The 22,200-nt window shown below is 40.8% G+C and overlaps 1 protein-coding gene and 1 non-coding gene across 3 annotated transcripts; one reads left to right on the forward strand and one right to left on the reverse strand.

Moving 5' to 3' along the window:
• The first annotated feature begins 2,590 nt into the window (after nucleotides 1-2,590).
• Nucleotides 2,591-2,778, forward strand: LOC138388664 (U2 spliceosomal RNA). The gene has a single exon (XR_011234187.1). It is a non-coding gene; the product is annotated as a U2 spliceosomal RNA (small nuclear RNA).
• Nucleotides 2,779-3,480: 702 nt separating this feature from the next.
• On the reverse strand, nucleotides 3,481-21,337 carry ZNF354A (zinc finger protein 354A). Of its 2 annotated transcripts, XM_069473959.1 has the most exons (5): nucleotides 21,182-21,337; nucleotides 20,146-20,231; nucleotides 16,285-16,411; nucleotides 15,258-15,353; nucleotides 3,481-5,607 (listed from the first exon to the last, which is right to left on the reverse strand). In XM_069473959.1, the coding sequence occupies exons 2-5, from the start codon at nucleotides 20,176-20,178 to the stop codon at nucleotides 4,046-4,048; spliced, it is 1,818 nt and encodes a 605-aa protein (XP_069330060.1). In that variant the 5' UTR covers nucleotides 20,179-20,231; nucleotides 21,182-21,337; the 3' UTR covers nucleotides 3,481-4,045. The 2 variants fall into 2 exon arrangements, with proteins under 2 accessions (XP_069330060.1, XP_069330057.1); XM_069473956.1 differs by lacking the exon at nucleotides 21,182-21,337 and having other exon boundaries at nucleotides 20,146-20,644.
• Nucleotides 21,338-22,200: the final 863 nt, after the last annotated feature.

The raw sequence follows: 22,200 nt of genomic DNA on the forward strand, positions 1-22,200 counted from the left end.
TGCTGAGATTATAGGTGTGAGCCACTGCACCTGGCCAAAAAACTGTTTGTACTTTAATGCATCTACCTAAATTTGTATTTATGTTATATCCACCAAAGCAGTAAAATTTTCTTTATTAACTCAGTTGAGGCTCTGCAAAAATTTTATATTGTTTCTGAGCTCTAACCTACAAGGTAGAAGATAGCCTTATAAGCAACATTTTTCAAAAGAAAGAAAGGGAAAATGTTTTTGTCATTGTGATTATTTGCACCTGGGGTTATAGTGTAAAAAGATGAGGCATTTTAGACTTTTAATGATCTCTGCAATAGCAAATGGAAAGATTACACTTTTATTATGGTGGTGGATTTTATCCTAGCACTTGAAAATGCTTGCAATTTTAGAATCAGAAAATATTTTTGTTATGTTCTACTGGTCATTTGAGCTGAAAAGATTGATGTAATGATACAAAGTGTGTAAGGTCATTACAACTTCAACTATTTTATTTTCATTTGAATTTCTTTTAATCAGAAATTTGTTATTTTATCCCTTTCTTTAGTAGTCGAAGATATATTTTTTAGGCTTAGCTGTTAGTATATGTTGGTTTATATCTGACTTTTCATCATTTTTATATTGAATGAACAATTACCTGCTGTAGAAAGAGCTTCAAAAGGACTTTTCCCTAATTTAACAGATACACAATGTTTTGAAAATTAATCATGAAATTTACACTTGCATTTGAGATTCAGACCCTGCTTAGCTTCCCAGACCGGACGAGATCGGGCGCCTTCAGGCCGGCGCAGCCTTAGACGCATTTGAGATTCAAATATGCACAAATGAAAGATGGAGAATAGGGTATACCTCATGCAAAGTATTCTTAACACAAAATATAAAATTAAAAAATATATTATAGCAATCATCACAAGAATCGAAAACACTCAATAATCTCACTCACAAGGTGAAGCACAACTAATTGGGGTTGAATTGTTCAAATAGTTGCACACTTACAAACTAACAATAAACTGAACTTGATATTGTGACACAGAAAAGGTGAACTTCATGTGTACCTGCAAGGGAGAGCTGTTTTTGCAAGGACAGTCTCCTGAAGAAAGCCAGAGGTGGTTTTATCCAAGGTTTTCGGAAGCTTGGTATCCAGGGATTGGTGGATTTTCGAAGCAGGAGTGCTTACGGATTGTCAGACTTTCAAGTGTGTTAGTGTGGTCACTGCAATAAGACTGTTACTGACTGGCGTACTTTCAGAAGCATGGTCACTGGAGTGAGGTGCTTGCGGACTGACAGCCAGAAGCACGAAGCAGTCACTAATTGGCTGACTTACAGGAGCTGGAGGCTGTTGTTAACTTGCTAACTTTCAGAAACAGCCACTGGAGTGAGGCTGCCCCTGAATGATTTTCAGAGCATGTGTACTGATCCAAAGATCTAATTATCTGGGATTATTTATGACGAGGGACTTTTGCCAAAAGAAGTCTTTTCCTTTCTTGAATATGGAAAGCAAGTACTTTTATTATCAGTTCCCCTTTTTGTCTTTCCTCAATCAAACATAGGAGAGACCGTAAGGGATTGTTCAGACTTTATTTGCAGAGGTATGATTTCTAGCTTGAATTGGCACTAAATTTAAGTATGATTTCTATCTTGTGTTGCCACCTAAGTGATTTAAGTGCCAAGTACTGAAGCATAAAAATATCTTTAAGTGCTGATTTACCATTAATGGGGAAAAAAAACCCCTGAGTACATTTAGGGTGTCCTGACAAAGTCAATACCGGATGTAGGACAAAATCATTAAATACAGCACATGTCTATCTGGCAACCCTACCTGTGAGTCAGCTTAGCTTTCTTCTCACTCACCATCATCACCTATTTGCTTGCAAACAATGTCTTATTTTAAGACACGATTATCTGTCTCCTGTTCTCCACCCGTGCTGTCCCTGCTTGAGTTTAGACCCTCATTCATCATCTGTCACTTGAATTACAATAGCCCAGATTTCTAGGCACCAGTCTGTCCAGTTTTCTTCAACCCCCTAAATTTATCCCCTACACACTATTGCCGGAACAATTCCCTTTCTTAGCATTTTTGACTCCATCCAGCAATTTTAGGATAAAATCCAAACCATTTAGCATGGCAAATAAGGCTTTTTGTTAACTGGCCTCTGCCTTCTACTCAAGCTTTACCATGTATCATTTGCCTGCTCACTAGTTCTACACTTAAGTTTCCCAAACATGCCAATATAACTCACTTCTACTTTGGCACATGTAGTTTCCTCTTATTTGGAATGTTTATTTCGCCCTCAGAAGAGTCCTATTATTCCTCCAAACTTGGTTCAAGGATTGCTGCTTCTGGAAAGCTTTCTTTCATGTCCAGGCTCCTTTGATGAGGTCTCTTTAATCTTGTGCAAATTTTACAACATTCTTATACTGCAACATACTGTCATAACTTATTTGCCTATTACAACAACCATGCTCACATACTGTTATAATTTGCTTACTCATTTGCTAGTTCCTCAACTCTATCCCCTCCCTGCCAATTTATGGCCTGTCTTTCTTCTTAAAACTTGCAGTGTGTGGTACAGTATCTGCCCCAAAGTTAAAAAATTTGCTGACTGCTTCTCAGCCTTTTGACTAAGATCAAGTATAGTATCTTTCTTATCAGTTTAATATCTGATACACCCTCTATTCAAGGACAATACAACAAATGGATTTCTGGAGCAGGGAGATATAATAGGACCTGTTCCATCCACTCCACACATCAACCTAGCATTGAGTACCTCCAGGACTGCTATACCCATCCCATAAAAATGAAAACAACACCACCTCCCCCCCCACATTTACTGAGTTTATGAAGTAACTGATGTCTATCTTAGTATGTCTGGACTGCTATTAACAAAATACCTCACACTGGGTAACTTGCAAACAACTGAAATATATTTCTCACAATTCTGGAGGCTGGGAAATCCAAGATTAAGATGCTAGCAGATTTCGTGTCTGGTGAAGGCTGTCTTCTGGTTCAAAGAAGGTATATTCCTGATGTGTCCTCATATGGTGGAAAGGCAGAACAAGGCCCCTTGGGCGTATTTTATAAGGGGACTAATCCAATCCATGAGGCCTCCACTCTGATGACCTAATCACCTCCCCAAAGGCACCACTTCCTAATACCATCACCTTGGGGGTTAGGATTTCAACATATAAATTTTGGGGGAACACAAACATTCAGACCGCAGCAATGTCCTTTTCAATATTTTGCCATGGGTGTTAGAATTGTTAAAATTCTTGTAAGTCCTTTTGCTGTAGCTTTAGACTTGAAATAACTGCCTATTTTTCTCTTTAATATACGTAAGATGACAGCTCACAGGATATAGCAGGTATGCTTTCATAATAAACATGACTTCAGGGCAATGAAAACATTTCTGAGTACAGACTTAGGAACTGAGTAGAAAATTCCCAATTCACAGCAATTACTAGAACAAAAGAGACCAGATTTTTATTTTTCTGTTTTTTAATGAAATTCATGCACAAAGTTTGACACCAGGTCAGGAAAAGGACGAACTCCAGAGAATGAGAGGTAGTTTACAGTTTATTTTTCCCTTATTTTGGTCCTTTTCTCTAAAAATGTATAATTTGTTTGATCAATTCTTTCATATACTATTAAAATGTTACATAAAAATATTACCAGTGTATATACTTTGGTGTTTTCTCTAATGAGAAATCCAGAGCACAGCTCCCCACCTACTTAGATGTTTCTAATGATCACATATGATACCTAGCATATACTGTTGTAGAAAGAGGGAAAACAAATACCTTTTATTTTACAAATGACCAAAGTTAATGTCTCCAGTTGTAAATTATTCATCTCCAGCTATTGTTAAAGGAGTCTGACAGGCACAGACACTTTCCTCCTATCTATTACATAGTCAAGGTCTATCCATGGACTTTTAATATCTAATGAGAACTGTGTAATTATAGGGTTTTTCATATCCATTACATTTATACATCACTCTCAAGTATGTATTCTCTGATGAACTTTGGTTTAAGGCTTTCACACATGTAAATCTACTTTCTAGGAGTCCTCTTCAATATGAATTTTATAATGATTAGTAAGGGATGATCTGTGGTTGAAAAGTTTCCCACATGTATTACATTCATACGGTTTCTCTCCAGTATGAATTCTCTGATGTGCAATACGTGATGAGCTTTGTCTAAAAGTTTTCCCACATGTGTTACACTTAAAGGGTTTCTCTCCGGTATGAATCCTTCGATGTTGAATAAGAGCTGAACTTTGGCCAAAAGATATCCCACATTCCTCACATCGATATGGTTTCTCTCCAGTATGAATTCTCTGATGATTACTAAGGGATGAATTACACCTGAATGTTTTCCCACACTCATTACATTTATAGGGTCTTTCTCCAGTATGCATTCTCTGATGTTGAATGAGAGCTGAACTCTGTCTGAAGGCTTTCCCACACACTTTACATTTACATGGTTTCTCTCCAGTATGAATTCTCTCATGTATAATAAGTGTTGAGTGGGAACTTAAGGCTTTGCCACATTCATTACAATTATAAAACTTCTCACCAGTATGAATTATTCGGTGTCTATTAAGCCGTGAAATAGAGGTGAAGCCTTTTCCACATTCATTACATCTGTAGGGCTTTTCTCCAGTGTGAATTCTTTCATGTTGAATAAGAGATGCACTCTGACTGAAGGCTCTTCCACATTCACTACATTTAAAAGGTTTCTCTCCAGTGTGAATTCGCTGATGATAACGAAGGGATGAGCTAGACTTAAAGGTGTTGCCACATTCATTACATAAGTATGACTTCTTTCTGGAATGAATTCTTTGACATCCAGGAAGGGATGTGCTACAACTGGATGACTTCCTACCTGGATTATATTTACAAGGGTTTTCTTCAGCATGAATTTTTTGATGTATAAAAAGACCTGACCTTCGGCTGAAAGATTTACCACATTCTTTACACCTATAGGATTTCTCTACAGTATGGGTTCTTAGATGTTTATAAAGGGACGTACTGAGAGTGAAGGCTTTCCCACATTCTTTACATATGTATGGTTTCTCTCCAGTATGAGTTATTTGATGTTGAATAAGAGCTGAACTTTGGCTAAAGGCTTTTGAACATTCTTTACATTTAAATAATTTTTCTCCACTATGGTTTTTCTCATGTTTACGAAGGGATGAAGTGTTAATGAAGGTTTTTTCACACATACTACATTTATAGCGTTTCTCCGCTGTGATTTTTGGTTGATTAAATAAATTTGAATTCTGCTTATAGCTGTTTCCTTGTAGGTCACATTTTGGTGGTGTTTTTTCTCTGGGAACTGTCTGTTGCATCACAAGAATTGATCTGGGGCTGATGTTTTGAATAAAATCAATATTTTTATGGCTTCTTTCTACAGTAGGGATTTTTTTCTGGGTAACTGAAACCATATGAAACCTTTCCCTTTTATCTTGCTTTTTCTCTAATCTGCCTTCATGTATGCAAGGCTTTTCTGATTTGAAGTCCCAGGGCCCATTCCTTTTGGATCTTTTCATTATCAGGCCCTGAAATGAAGAATCTTGTGTTTGAGTTGACTTTGTGGTTTTATGACTGTTCCTCCATCCTGGAGGGGAAAAAAGAGAAATTGAAGATGTTTCATGTGCTATCACAGAATTTAGCTACTGAGACTAGATGTGTAGAATGAATAAATAAATATTGATGATATTTAAATATAGGCCTAGTATCTGCCCAAAATATAGCAAGAAGAAAAAACAGGAGAGTTAGTATAACAAAATACAATTGATGGACGTTGAAATACAAGGGAAAAGAAAAGAATAAAGTAAGCCCATTTAAAGAGAGTAAGAGTTACCAGAAGAATTTGCTAATGGAGAATTGAGAAAAGGATTATAAGGGGAGCATGAGTTGGGAAAGGCAATCTGGGTCAGAATTCAAAGCCCATGATGGACTCCTAAATTATTTTCTTGACGTAATTATTCCTAACCTAAAAAAGTCTTCTCCCTTTTCTCTCATACCAAATTCCTGGGTATCCTTCATATTTAGTTCAAACATTAACTCTCTCTGAATTCTTTCTTGATTCTGAGCTTCCACAGTCTACTGCCCCTAGTGAAGCACTTACCAGACTGTTAAATATATTTATTACACACCTTTATAATATACACACACACATATACACTGTAATATATTTATATTTCTTTCTACATCCATCTCTCTCTCTCTCTCTTTCCTTTCTAATATGTATTCTTCACAAGCAGATTAGCATGCACAATGTTCCTACAGATCCTCTTGATGACACCCTAATTATATATAAAACTTGTTAGTCTTATAAATCTTATTTATATATTCCTAATTTGAACAATGTCAATATTCCTAATTACTTACATATTAATTTCATATATACAAATATCATATATATTTTACACACACACACAAACATCTCAAACCCCCACATAAGTTGCCTTCCAGGACAGCACATGGGTGATTGAAGAGGTTTCGGGGCCAGTTCAAACAGGAAAGCATTATGGAATTAATCTACAGAGGTGCCATAAAGCAAGCATGAAGCTGAGAGCTGCAAGCTAGGAAGGCAGCCTGAGTTCATGCATCAAGCAAGAGAGGCCATGCAGGAAGGGCTCTAAAGAGTCAAAGATAAACAATAAGATAGGTACGGATATAAAAAGGTAAAGCAAGGTTAACAGGAAAAAGTATTAAAGAACAGAATTCAATAAATATTAAAATTGGGTCAGGATACAATTCAATATTAAATTCTGTCAGAGGAATTGTGCACATAATTTGGCATTTTCTCCTGGACTGGAAGTAACCATTTAAAGAGATCATTTCCATCTCATTGTATTTGCCATTCCCATCTATTTAACATTCACTTTCTCACCTATGTACAAATTAATCCTGCTTATTAAATGCAGTAATATATTCTGCTTTTTTTTTCCCTACCATTGTTCACTTTTCAGTTTCCTTCATGGATAACTCTTTTTCCATTCCTTTTTTTAAAAATGGTATTCCCTAGGGTTTTGGAGTTTTTTTTCCCACTCTAAATACCTTCCTTGACTAATTTTATATGCATCCATATCTTTATTATTTATTGCAAGGGAAAGAGGAGTTTTTTTTTTTTTTTTACTTTGTTCTTAATATCTTTCTAGTTCTTTCCCCATTTAAGTCTTGCTAAATTAAATGATCAAATTTCAATACACAGGCAGGCACAGTGGCACATGCTAGTAATCCAGCTACTACAGAGGCAGGAAGATCATTTGAGCCTGGGAGTCTGAGATCAGCCTGGGCAACACAGCGAGACCTCATCTCAAAAAAAAAATTTCAATACATTGTTTGGGCCAAACATTTAGGGGATAGTGACAAAAATGGAGTCCTTTCCCCTGTGTACATCAGTCATTGTTTCTAGGTTTAGTACATGTGCTGAGAAGAGGGTAGCAAGATTCTGCAATTTAGATTCTAGTGTATAAGGTAACGGTAGAGACCCTCCCTTAGGCATTAGTGTAAAGAAAGGCTGCAGCTATGTGACCAACTCACCTTTATGAGAAACCTGAGCATCAGGATTGGGTACCTAGGTGGTATTGTTTCCCATGCATGTTCCTACCATAATCTCCTAACTAGTGTGCCTGTCTTGAGTCTTGCCCTCTTCCAATTCAGTCTACACACTGCACCCTTTCTAAAATCCAACCCTTACTGTCTTGCCAACTTCCTTAAGATCTTTCAATAGATTTTTTCAGTGATTCATGTCTGAAGTCCAGAGTCCTTTACATGGTAAACAAGGTACTTCATGATCTGACCTTTGTCCACCTCTGGCCTCACCTCCCTCCCCTGGCTTATTGCCAAAGTATGCAGCACTTTTTTTCCTCTTAATTCTTTATTTTTATATAAATGGGGACATTCTTTCCATTCACAAATGTTCATAAAGTATATACTATGGGCCAGGTAATATGCTGGGGAATGCAGATAATGTGTTGAATAAGACAGAGTTCCAGTTTCAAGGAGCTTACACTGGGAGGAAGGGGGGATGATGTGACAAATAACAAGTAGATAAATAAAAGCCATACAGACATCTGAAGAAAGAGCTTCCTGGGTAAAGGAACTAGCAAACACAAAAGTGAAAGTGTGGCTGGCTTCTGAGTAACAGAAAAGAGACTAGGTGGAGTGCAGTTAAGAGGGAAATGGTAAAATGATAAAATAAGACTGGAGCAAGAGGTGAGGGGCAAATCCTCTAAGGCCTCCCAGGTCATGATAAGGACTTTGGAATTTTACTGTAAGCCTGATGGGAAGCCACAGAGGAATTATGTGCTCATCTGAGTTGGCCGCTGTATGGAGAGGAGACTTCGCTGGGGCACCAGTGGAGCAGGGAGAGGAGAGGCCACCTAGAAAGCAGAAAGGGGTGGAGGCACAGATGGCTGCATCAGGATATACTGTGAAGGAAGACCTACTGGGACTAGAACTAACAGGACTCACAGAGCACTGAGAAAGAAACAAAAAAGTTAGGGATCACTCCTAGGTTTCTAGCCTGAAAATGCGAAAAGCTGATACCAGAGAAGGAGAAGACCACGAAAAGGGCAAGTCTGGGGGGTATTCTGTTTCAGATATGTTTGTCATGGCTGAGCTGCCCTAATAGACACTGAAAGAAGATACTCAAAGGCTCATTTGTGTATATTATTCTGGAGATCCAGGAAAAGGTCAAAGCTATAGATAATGCATTTGAAAGTTGTCAGCAAGTGAGTTTTATTTAAAGCCAAGGAACTGAAAGAAATCACTTAGGTACTGCAATATTTAGAGGCTGGGCAGGTGTGGTGGTTCATGCCTGTAATCCCAGCACTTTGAGGGGCCAGAGGTGGGAGGATTGCTTCAGGCCAAGAGTTCTAAACCAGTCTGGGCAACATAGTAAGATCCTGTCTTTACAAAAAATTTAAAAATTAGCCAGTGTGGTGGCCTGTGCCTGTAGTCCCAGCTACTTGGGAGGCTGAGGCAGGAGGACTGCTTGATCCCAGATGCTTGAGGCTGCAATGAGCTATGATCCTCTCACTGCACTCCAGCCTGGGTGACAGAGTGAGACCCTGTCTCTAAAATAAAAAGAAATGAAAAAGAAAAGAGAGAACAGAGGTTAAGAAGAATAATATCAGGAGAGTATGATATTCCAGAGCCAAAGGAAGACAGTACTTCAGGGAGTTGCAGTAAATAATTTGATGACTAAAAACTGAACCCTGATTGTGGCAAGATGGAGGTTGTTTAGGATATAATAACAGTGCTTTTAGTGGAATAATAAAGAAGAAAGCTCAAATGGAATGCACAGAGGAAACAATGGGAGGTGAGAAAACAGAAACATCAAGAATAGAAACCCTTTTAAACAGTTTTGTTTAAAGGAGAATAAGGAAATAAGACATGGGGAGTTTTTATTTTTCAATGGACATGATTATAATGCAAGGGTCCATATCAATTCTATGAAACTCATCCCAACTCTAAAGTGCCAATACCTTAGTCCTGAATTCATGTTTTCCCTGAGGCAGACATGAGTCTTAGATTGTAGACATCCTAACTGTTCCTTATGATATGCTCAGAACTTTCTATAGGCCTATAAATATGTCTTCTGAGGTAGAGTTCAACCTTTACTCCCTCCTAGAGTCAAACCCCGGCCTGACCTACCTCTTGATGAGCAAGGTTAAGACTTAGGTCAGAAGTTTGGAGACCTGAATGATTTTGCTAATGACCACTGTCCTGACTTGCTCTATTTTTTTTTTTGAGACAGGGTCTCACGCTGTCACCCAGGCTGGAGTGTAGTGGCACAATCATAACTCACTACAGCCTTGAGCACAAGCAATCCTCCTGCCTTGGCCTCCCAGAGTGCTGGGGTTATAGGTGTGAGCCACCATGCCTGGCCTGATTTGTTCCTTTTATTAGGCCTGGATTCTCTTTCCTTGGCTCTTACTATACTCTGAGAGTGTGTCTTTAATCTTCTTTCCCTAGATGATTTCATTCACTCCCACACCTTCTATGTGAATGATTATCCTGACTCTCCTCAAAATATTTCACAGAGGTATTTCCAACTGCCTGCTAGAATTTCCATTTGAGTATCTTTCTTTTTAAATTTAGCCTGCCCAAATCTGAACCCAGTGCATTCCTTTTCAAATCTTTTTTATATATTTCCCAGTTCAGAATGACATCATAACCTTTTCAGCTACTTTACCATAATTCTTAGTTTCATTCTGGAATCTTCTCTGAAAGCCAAGTCTAGGCAGTCATCAGATTTTCTTAAATGCCATCACTAAAAGGGCTTTAACAGCCATCATGAATATGGCCAAGTTCAGGATTTTCTTACTCTAGAGTGACTACTGATTCTCAATTTGTTCCTTTGACCCACTTCTCATCTTTCCAGTGTTATTCCCCCACTGAGTTTATCCCTCTTAATATATAGAACTCCTCTTGTTATTTCAAAAATCATTGATTGCTGCTTATTTGATTCATTTATTAAAGATTTCAAAAGCATCTACTATGTATTAGGCTGTATCCCAGGCACTGGTGATCCACAATACACTATGGATCCACACATACAAAGAAAACAGTTCATTTCTTCAAGGAGTTTATAATTTGGCATTAGAGATAAAGAAGTTAATGGGCAATTACAACAAAATGAGATAATTGCTACAATAAAAGCACAAGGTAGAAATGGATGCAAACATGGGCTTAGAACAGCATCCAAACTATCCTTAGATAGTGGAGGGTGTAGGTAGGAAGGATACAGGTGGTGGCTAGAGTTTTCTGGAAGAACTGACATACAAGATGGGATTTTAAAGGATCAACCACAGGATAGATGGAGGGGTAGCATGAGGGCTGAAGGCAGCATTCAAATCTGTGAACCTAAGCCGGCTTCCAGACTCATCTCCTGAAGTGTCCCTGCCCACTTTATCCTATTGCCAGTCAGAGTCAATATTACTTCTATAAAAATGTCACTTTTAAAATTCTGCAGTCTCATAAGTTTTCTAGAGTCAGAGAACTCAGGAAGCTAGCTAATGCTGAGAAGTATACATAAACCATTAATAGGCATAGTATCACACATTTGTAAACACCCTCCATAATATTTGTGTTGGTGGAAAAGAGAAATACTGTTCTAGAAATTTTGTTGTAGTAACTTTAATTTTTAAAGCTTTTAAAGTGGAAAATTTTCAGCATTTGCAAAGGTAGCATGAATTGTACAGTGAATAACCAAGCCAGCTTCAACAACCATTAACGCTGCTCCATCTATAATCTTCTTATGGGTTAAATTGTGTCTCTCGAAAAAGATACGTTGAAGTCCTAACTTCCAGCACCTTAGAATGTGACCTTATTTAGAAATAGGGTCAAACTACACGAGGTTATTAGGATGCGTCCTAGCCCATTATGACTAGTTCCTTGAAAAAACGGGGAATTTGGACATGGGCATGCACAAAGGAAGACAAGAAGACACATAGGGAGAACACAATGTGAAGACTGAGGTGAGGATAGAACAGATACAGCTCCAAGCCAAGGAATACCCAGGACTGTCAGCCACCACTACAAGCTCAGAATAGGCAAGGGAGAATTCTACCTAGAGTCTCAGAGGGAGAAGGGCCCTGGCAGTATCTTGATTTTTGGACCTCTAGCAACTGCTATACAATACATTTGCTGTTTTAAGCCACTCAGCTTGTGGTCCTTTGTCATGGCACTCTTAACAAACTAATGAAAATCCCTACATCTCTTCCACCAGATTATGCTAAGCATATCCCAGACATCAATCATTTTATCCACAAATATATTAAAACTACTCTTATTATGCCCACCAAAATTAACACTATTGTTTGCAGATATTTTTGTCCTTAGGATATAAACCACTAATAAATCAAACTGCTATGATGTAAAGGCATTTGAAATAATTCTTCGCCATGTAGTTAAGCGTGAAATACAATTAGGGTCATTTGTTTCATTTTACTTTCAATACTTAGGGGATACTTGCTTGTTTTTAATTTTGTTTTATCATTTTATAAAACATTTTTATAGTTCCAAAGTCAAAATTATATAATAAGATATCCCAAAAGATTTTAGATTTTATCTCTCTTCCCTTCATCCTTCTTTTCCCTTCACCTTACAGCTAACCATTTTTATTGATCTGCCTTTATCGTTTTTTTATACTTTTTTTTTTTTTAAAAACACAGTCATGCACTGCTTAATGATTGGGATATCTTCTGAGAAATGCATCATTAGGCTATTTTGTCATTGTGAGAACATCATAGAGTGTATCTTCACAAACCTAGATGGAATAGCCTACTACACACCTAAGCTACAGGGTACAGTCTATGGCTCCTAGGCTACAAATCTGTATAGTATGTGACAGCACTGAATACTATAGGCAACTATAACACAATGGTAAGTATTTGTGTTATCTAAATGTATGTAAACATAGAAAAGGAAATATATGGTATTATAATCTTATGGGACCACTGTCACATATGTGGGACACTGTTGACTGAAATGTTATGTGATAGATACATCACAATATAAGCAAATATACACATACCACTTTTGGGGAGGTACCGCCCCTTTCTTAGCTAACAGTATTATACTTACTGTTCTGTACATTTTCCCACTTACTAATATATTCTAGAGTGGAACATAGTGGTATTACAGAAGTCTTCCTCATTCCTTTTTACAGCTGCATAGAATTCCATTGTGTGGATGTACCAGTTTATTCAACCAGATTCTTTTAATGGACATTTGGGCTAACTCTAATTTTATTAAATCAGGACTTTACATTGGTACATGATAAAGGCACAGCTTTAAATCAGTTTCCATATTGCTGATAAGCAAAAAGTAACATTTATAAAATCCTGGCTCAAATCGGACCTGCTGGGCTACCATCATCCGAAGCCACATGTAACCAAAAGATCACTTCTTCCTCTAGCCAAGAAGAGAGCCAGCCTGAGGCCTCAGAACTACTTCCCAGAGGGAGGAAGTTCTCTATGTGCTGACACGGAAAGAGCTTCAATACATACCAAGTGGAAGGTGCAGAATATGATGCATTGTACACCGGTTGAGTATCCCTTATCTGAAATGCTTGGGACAGGAAGTGTTCCAATTTTTTTTGGAATACTTGAATTATATTTACCAGTTGAGCATCCCTAAGCTGAAAATCTGAAATCCAAAATGCTCCAGTGAGCATTTCCTTTGAATGGCATATAGGTGCTCAGAAAATTTTGGATTTTGGATTTTTGGATAAGAGGCATTCAATCTGTACTATAACTGAGTGGAGAAACATATAAAAATATTTATTTATATATGCATAGAAGAGCTCTTCCATTTAGTGTTGTTGTCTCTTTACCTCTGATTTTGGCTCTCTCTATAAATATATTTCTCTACATAGTGCATTCTATACCTGTCCATTTCCTCCCTCTCACTCACCACTCATCAGCTCCATTGTGGCTTCTGCCCCACCACTACCCTTGCTGAGGCACTATGAGCTCCATGCAGCTAAAACAAGACACTCTCTTCAGTTCTCACCTAACTTACCTCTCAGCAGCATCTGACAGTGACCCTTGTCTCCCTTGAGACACATTCTTCCTACGCTAGAGTGACCCTCTATTTTCCTCCATGTTCTTCTCATTTTCCACAATCTCCTTTGTGTGCTAATTTTCCTCTATCTGATCTTTAATACTTGAAGTTCCTTAGGGTTTAGTCCTAGACCACCAATTCTTCTCACTCTGCCTCTTTCCACAGGCCAGATTCAATTACAAACGTACACTCTAGGCAAGAAGTCTCCTCTGCTCTCTTCTCCCATTTTTAGGCAGCCTACTCAAAATAGCAACCTAGCTGCCTCAAAGACACTTCAAAGTCAACATGCCTAAAGGCAAATTCATGATTATTCCCTCCAATCTGTTTAACTCATTGTTTCTGTAAATGGCACCAGTTCTCAACCAAAACCTTAAGAGGTATCCTTAACACCTCTCTCAGCCCGCTCATCTAATCGATTAACAAGACCGGTTTATTCTACCACTTAAATGTGTCTTAAATTCATCTACTTCTTAGCTCTCTTATGAGTCCCAGCCCTGTCTACCTTGTACCCCTGCCCACCAGTGATCAATACTCAAGTGTTTCACTCTACTTCAAATGAAAACTGTCCCACACCAGAAGCATTCTGTACTCTGATCAACACTGGCTCCTCCTCCCCCCTCATGAACCTCATGGAAAGTACTTTCTCCATTCTCCAGGGCCTACTAACTTCCTGCCTCCATGACTGCAATAAGCCACGTAAGGTTTCTCACCTCTAGTTTTGCCTCACTTCAAATCTATGCTGTTGGATGCTTCCAAAGTGACCCTTCTTATTAAATTCAAATCACTTAAGAACTTCATGAATTAAAAAAAAAGAACTTCATGAATATATTCTCTATGAAAAATTAAAACATTACATGTAAATAAAGTCCCCTTTCATCAGACCCATTCTCGATCCCATCCCAAATGTAACTAGTGTTACCAACTGAGGTGTGTTCTCCCTTCTCTCTGGCTTATATGCACATTACACACAGACACACACACGCATAGTTTTTGTTAAACATAAATGGTGACATGTCATAATAATGCTCTGTGTAACTTGCTTTAGTACTTAATGTGCTTTGGAACTCTGTCCAAATCAGTGGGCTCTTTTGTTTTCAGTGTGACGATGTTTGTCAGAGTAAGGACACACTGTAGCTTTCTTTAGCTATTCTTCTATTGAAGGACATTTAAATTGTTTCTGATTCAGATTAAAGTTTGTAAGATGTCAAGGACCATGTGATTCTCTGTTTAAATCCTTCAATGGTTTCCATTCCCCTACCATAGAGTGCACATTTTAGAACTGTGCCAGAGCACTTACTACATGGCCCTTCCCCAGTTTTCTAGGCTCATTTCCTTCCTCATCTCCTTTTTTCCCCAAATACATACCTTGAGCTTTAGCCAGAATCAATTATTTGTAATTCCTTAAATATACTACGTTTGTCGGATGAATACATGAAAATGCAACCCTGTTCTGAAATAACAGGAAAGAACAGAAAAGAGATTCTGAGCGTTTCATTTGTGAAGTGAATACAACAGAATAAGCAGGAGCTCCTATCTAAGAGCCTGGGCTTCCTCTTCCTCACCACTTCTGGAGGACCGAGAACCCTGAAGGGAGTTTCCCAACCCAAATCCAGGCTGCAGCTCCTCTTATTAACCAGACTGTTGCCTGCAGTGACTCCTGGCACCTTGGGCCCACCCACTCACCTAGACAGCAGCAGCTAGGACTTTCTCTGTCTACCTTCCACGGATCTTCTCCTTGCTGCAACAGGGAGATCACTTTTGGTTTGATAAATGGGAGTCCTGCTCACAGACAGAAAAAAACAAAATAAAAAAAATAGACTTGATTTTGTTTTGACACAAAGAGTTTTCCCAGATTTAAGTGCCAAACCCAGAGGATGGTACAAAAAGCTTCTGTGGGTTGCTCAAGTTGTGCCCCCATGATGTAAGGGGATGTGTTAAGGAAAAGACAAGTGACTTGCAGGACACAACTGTGGTATGATTAATTGTATGTTAGGGAGATAAGATAAACATGCAGCCTTGGTAATTAATAGGGTGCCATTAGCTTTCCATAAAAGAGGGAATATAGAATGTATAGACTGAATAAAATTTGTAAGCAAGTATCTACAGAAAGGTTCTGTACCAGGTAGCTTGTTTAAAATGATAAAACACTATCTGACTCCCTTTCAAGAAGTGCAGTAGTCATTAAACTACAGGTTGTGGGTCAAATCCAGACTACCGCTTGTTTATGCATGGACTTGTGCAAAGAATGGTGAAAAAAAAAGAGAACTATGTTATAGAGACCATTATGTGGCACACAAAGCCTAAAATATTTACTACCTGGCTCTTTACAGAAAAAGTTTGCTGACCCCTGGAAAAGTAAGAAGGAAAGGTAAGTGGCAGGTCAAGGTTGAACAAAGCCCTATTGAGAGATGAGCAAACCAACCACAGAATAATCATTGTGGGGAAATGATACCCTAGTCATAAAGAAACTTCTAATGTGCAATTATACAGAGGGAAGGGGATGATTATCAACACCACCACCTCCATTCCCATATGTGGGGCAATTCCATGCCCATAAGGGGGAATATGTTTGTAATGTTTATTTTGAGGATTGGTATAATCCTCAAACTCAGCTAAAATGTTTAGGTGAATTGCAGCTCTTACTCAGGGATGGAGGTGCTGAGATACTGCACAATTCTAAATTCTGTATCTGCAGGGGAAATGTCCTTACCCAGTGAGACCAGGTTACTATAGTTCTCCAGCATCACATCTCGGTACAGGTTTCTCTGAGAAGGATCCAGCTTTCTCCACTCATCCCGACTGAAGAGCACAGCCACATCCTCGAACATCAGTGACACCTGCAAGGACAAGCCATTCCAGCTCACCCAGACCACCCCTCACAGAGTGAAGAGGGCAGCAGTCAGGGAGGCAGACAGGGTACCCATGAAATGCTTCTGATACTATTCAAGGTCCTGAAAATTCCAGGCCATTTGTTTAATGAATCATCAACTGAACAGATATATATTGAGCAGCATAAAGCATGAACCAGGCCTTGTGTTAGCCACTATAAGGGATATGTAGAAGGATTAAGGCCATTAGTGGGAGTGTTAATTAGAATAATCTTGCTGACGGTGATTTGAAAATACACATTAAAAAGCTTATAAATGTGTATATTCTTTAACTCACCAATTACTATATTTGTATTATAATGAACAGTGAACAAAAGCACACACACGAAATTATTTAATATAGTGTTTGTAATAGAAAAAAATGGAAACAAGTACTCACTGATAGAGATTAGGTTAAATAACTGCTTTTTTTTTTTTTTTTTTTTTTTGAGACAGTCTGGCTCTGTTGCCTGGGCAAGAGTGCCATGGTATCAGCCTCACTCACAGCAACCTCTAATTCCTGGGCTCAAGTGATCCTCCTGCCTTAGCCTCCCGAGTAGATGGGACTACAGGTGCACACCACCATGCCCAACTAATTTTTTCTATTTTTAGTAGAGACAGGGTCTTGCTCTTGCTCAGGCTGGTCTCGAACTCCTGAGCTCAAGAGATTCTCCTGCCTTGGCCTCCCAGAGTGCTGGGATTACAGGCATGAGCCACTGTGCCCTGCGTAGATTAAATAACTTAAAGTACTGTATGTCTGCTTACTCAAGCTTGAGGATAGTAATTATAAAAATTAAAATAGCTATTAATATAATTTATTGAATGTTTTACATGGGCCAATTACTTCTTTTAGAGCTTTACATTAATCTTTAGTGTACATTCTTTACTTAATCTCCACTACAATCCTATGAAGAAGGTCCTATTATTGTTTCCACTTTATACAAGAAAAAACAAAGTCACAGAAAAGACATGAAATTTGTCCAAGTCACATAGCTGGTGTAGAAGTGGAATTCCCATCTAGGTGAATGTCTGAGGCTCCATTTTTAACCACTCTGCAAAACTGCCTTGTAATGCCTACCTCTTACGGTTAAGAAATAAATACTATTCAATGAAGATGGATAATGATGACAGTTACACAACAATGTGAAAGTACTTAAAATACCAGTGAATTATACACTCAAAAAGAGTTAAAATGGTAAAATTTCATGGTATATATATTTTGTCACAATAAAAATTGGTTAAAATGGTAAAATAAACACATACATACAGACATAGGCACACAAACAGATGGGCATAGAAAATGATTCTGAGGGATGCATTCTAAAGGGCCCATATTGATTATCTCTAGATGTTACAGTAAGAGTGATTTTACTTTTTTATATATGTATTTTTCCCCCTACCCTAAATTATTACAATGAACACATAATACATGTATGCTAAGAAAGAAAATTTATTGACATTGGCATATGGGGGAATAATAGAATGATCTTTGCCCTCAAAGGATTTACAGTCCAACTGGCAGACGAAAGAAAACACAAGAAAAAATTTGAACAATGAAAGAAAACCACGTAACTGTACAGGAATGTATGCTACCTCCTGGTTGCATCCTCATATTGCAAATGAGGAAAATGAGGTCCACAGCAGCCAAGACCCCAGGCCACATGCTTTATTAGTGGCAGAAGCATATCTAAAATTTTCTAACTGTGGACCCAGAACTTGGTACGTTCTCTTCCTTTTTTTTTTTTTTTTTTTGAGACAGGGTCTCACTCTGTTTACCCAGGCTGGATTTCAGTGGCATGATCATAGCTCACTGTATCCTCCAAATCTAGGGATCAAGCAATTCCCCTAGCTCAGCCTCCTGAGTAGCTGGGACTACAGGTATGATCCACCATACCCAACTAATTTTTGTGTGCGTGTGTGTTTTTCTGTATAGACTGGGTCTCACTATGTTGCCCAGGCTAGTCTCAAACTCCTGGCCTCATGTGATCCTCCTGCCTCAGCCTCCTAAAGTTCTGGGATTACAGGCATGAACCACTGCACCTGTTCTTACACTTTCTGTCACTGAATTTTACATACAAGTCCACAAGGTATTGATGCATGGGCAGCAGATGTGGTTAGAAAGGACTATGGTATTCACTCGCACACAAAGATGGAGAAGATTCTGGGTAGGAGAGCAACTTGGCTTTGTTGCAATTAGAACAGGAAAGCCTTAAGGGAAAAAGAACAGACCAATTATGCAATTGTGCAACGGCAGGTCCTGGCTGTAGCCTCAGATTAGATCCCACTGCATTTGCAGGTCCAAAAGATAATGCCACATTGTGGAAGAGCTCTGGTAACATGTGGCTGGTGCTCTGAAAGACATATCAGAGTTGCCCCTGGATGGCCTGAGGGTCATACACCTTAGCCTGAATTCAGGTGTTAGATGAAGATGGGCAAAGAAAAAACAAGTATTTTCTGGGTGCTAGAAATATTGTGTAGCAACTTCTATCAATATTAATATTATTATTTTTTTATTTTTATTTCATGATATCATGAGGGTACAAACATTTTGGTTACATTTTATGTCTTTGCCTCACCCAAGCGAGGATTAGAGGCTTTCCCTTCCCCTCTACAATGCTCACCATGTCCATTAGTTGTGAGTTTAACCCCACCCCCAACTCCCTAATCCCTGGAGAATATAACTACAGTGTGAGCAGCTTAGTGTTGATCAATCAGTGCCAATTTGATGGCGAGTACATGTGGAGCCTATTCTTCTGATTCAACATTAATATTATTATTAACATAATAGTATCACTCAGCTCCCACAACCACCACATATTAAGTAGTTACCACGGTAACCTGAATTCAGATCCCACCCTGATCTAAACACTTTCCATGCACTAACTCAGGTGATCCTCTCACCTACCCTAGGAGGTAGGCACAGTTGTTATTCAGATTGTATAGGTTAGGAAACTGAGGCAGAGAGAGGTGGAGTGATTTGTCCAAGGCCCACAAACAGCAACAGAGATAGCCTCTCCAATACCAATATTCCACAAAACTCTCCCTCTGGCTTCCTGAGGGGTCTTCTCCCTACTCTCAGAATCAGGAGACCTCTCCACCTGTGGCCCCTGCAACATGGCTCTCCTTTGTTCATGCATCATCTCACCTGGTTGGGGTGCCTCCCACTCTCCCCCCAAATAAAGACAAAAACGGCAGGTCTAGATCAGTTTTCAAGAGATGGTACAAACAAGGCATATGATCCATAAAGTTAAGAGGAACAAAAAACTAAAAACCATGAGTTGGAGAAGACTAGAGAAGGTATCACGAGAATTCTCAGGAGAGGAAAGAAAAAGAAAAGCATTCTCACCAGGGGTAGGAAGGGGGACATGGATGAGTGAAGGAGGCAGGGCTAGAAAGGATTTTTCCCAGGTATGCATGTTTGCTCTGTCCCTAGTGACATAATGACACGGGACATCTTACCTATCAAATCAGTAAGCACACAGTGGATTGAGATTAGTGAACAAAAGAGTGTCTATTAGGAAAAGAAACGAACACTAGACATGGACTGGGAGGGTAGGGAAGCATTTCCTAAGAATCCACCATTCCAAGGTAAAAGGTCTTCTGCTCTGAAACCTGGTGATGACTGTATTGGGTAGAGAACTTCAGTTAGAAGGTTAAAGACAAAAAACTCCATCCACTAAGAACAGAGATGGCAATGAGCTCACCTGAGACCTTGCTTCCCTTTGCTCACTAGCCATGTCCTCCTCTGGGCTCCTCCCCTGAGGATGGGCGCAGTCTCCAGAAGGCAGATCTGCGAGAAGAAAAGGGGAGCCAGGAGGAAGCCCCTTCTGCTTTCCACCCCTGAGAGTCAGCAGCTCTGAAATCCTTACACCACCCGAGAATGACCCCATGTGCCCTCAGAGAGGAAGACAGAAGGACCTAGGAGTCCAGAGAACCAGAGAGCAGGGCTGGGCCGTGCTGGTCCAGGCCCCAGCTCTTGCTGGCTCAGAGTCCAGAGAACAGGACTCTTATCAGCGGCAGCGACTCCCTGATCCGCTTGCCTGACATCGTCAGTCCCGCAGCGCCAGCTGGCGCCCCCATTTTACAGATCAGGAAACTGAGGACAGAGTGGGGGCCGCTCGTCCCGGTTCACACCACCAGTGAGGGTGGCACCGCGACCAGCCGCTGAGCATCCGCTCTGATCTCACTGAGTGCGGTTGTCAGCTGTCCTCCCCCTCAAGCCTTTCCCACCCGATTCCTCTCGCTCCTGTCAAGGAATCAAATTCCAGACTTTTACAGCCAATGCCCTCAATAAAGGAAAATGCTGGGGGGCGGGGGGAGGGAGGCGACTGGAGGAACCGGCACAGAAACCGAAGTCCCGGAGCCGGCCCTGGCCCTGCCACGAGGGAACCGAGCGCCTCGCTTCCGCGGAAGGCACATCGCTGCGCCCGCGCCGGGACGGCGCCCGCGCCGAGGGAGGAAACGCACCCCCCACGCGTCCGCCGAGGCCGCAGCGCCGGGCGGGAGCGCGCTGGGAGGCGCCTGCAGGCAGCAGGAGGCAGGCCGGCCCCGCGCCGGCGGGGACCGAGTGCCCGACCTGACGCGCCTGGGGCAGCGTCGCGGGGCGGCCGGTGGGGGCCGGCGACAGACGCGGAGGTGCTCGCCCGCACCCACAAAGGCCCCTCGGAGTCCGCGGCGGCCGCAGGCCTGTCCCCCGCGCCCCGGCGCCGCATCCTCCCGAAGCCCGGGTCCGCCGCTCACCTCCCCAGGCTCGGGGTTCCCGAGGGCCGCGCCTCCCCAGGTCGCGCTCACAGGCGGGAGGCTGGGAACTGCCCCAGCCGGGCAGCAGCCTCGCGTCCGGTCTGCCCCCGGGTGACAACCCGGCGACCCTCAGTCCCCGCGGCCGCTCACCCGGCGGCGAACGCTCCGCTGCCCGCTCAGGTCCGGGGGGCGGGGCGGGGAGCGGAGCTAGGCGGCCGCACGTGCCTCTGGGAAATGTAGTTCACTCGGCGGGGGGACCAAAGCATTCTGGGAAGTGTAGTTCTCCCGTTTGTCTGCTTAGGCCGGGCGTGGACTGAGCTCACCAGGGCGTGAGCTGTAGGGCTGTGGGTTCCGGTTCTTTGGGAAGGGACTAGGGCGGACGGAGTCTTGTAGCTTTGTGTCTGTGTGAATGATGGGAGGGCACTAGATACTGGCCAAGAATCGGCCCATTCCCCAGAAGGGTACTGAGCAGCTGGTGTGTGCCAAGCACTACTGTAAGTGGTTTGAAATACATCACTGCACGAAACAAATTATTTCCCTAGAGAACGTCTTTTGGGGGTGTAGGGAGCAGACAAGAAGCAATGAATACATACTGTTATATCGTCTTAGAAAACAAATGTGATGGGAAAAGCAAAGAAGAGCAAGGTTAGGAGCATCCAGGGCAGATTGGGGAGGGCGAATAGGGCGGCCGGGTGGCCTCGCTGGAAAGGTGAGAAGGAGCAAAGATTCCGAGGCTGTGCGGGAGCAGGGGCACAGGGGAGGGACCTTTCAGGTACTGAGGAGCCAACGGATAATTTTTTTTTTTAAATAAATCTTTTCAGTTACAAAAAGAACACATGTCCTATTTAGGTTTGATAAATATGGGAAAAGTGAAAAATGTTCTTGATGCCACCATGCAGAAATAGTACTTAGCATTTTGGTGAACATCTTGTAACAGCCCTTTAAACTCCATTTTAATCTTTGAGTCATCACTGCTGCTCTCGTTTTAACAAAATGAGATATTAGAGGTGGCACTTGTA

Source organism: Eulemur rufifrons, chromosome 7 (assembly GCF_041146395.1).
Source record: "Eulemur rufifrons isolate Redbay chromosome 7, OSU_ERuf_1, whole genome shotgun sequence".
Taxonomy (NCBI): domain Eukaryota; kingdom Metazoa; phylum Chordata; class Mammalia; order Primates; family Lemuridae; genus Eulemur; species Eulemur rufifrons.

Excerpts from the sequence above, each read along its gene's own strand:
- ZNF354A (XM_069473956.1), bottom strand. The coding sequence starts at position 20,331 with ATGGGGTCATTCTCGGGTGGTGTAAGGATTTCAGAGCTGCTGACTCTC. Across the intron at positions 16,412-20,145 it reads AAAGGGAAGCAAGGTCTCAG|GTGTCACTGATGTTCGAGGA; the intron begins GTGAGCTCATTG and ends TTGTCCTTGCAG. Across the intron at positions 15,354-16,284 it reads TAGTAACCTGGTCTCACTGG|GACTCCCATTTATCAAACCA; the intron begins GTAAGGACATTT and ends GTCTGTGAGCAG.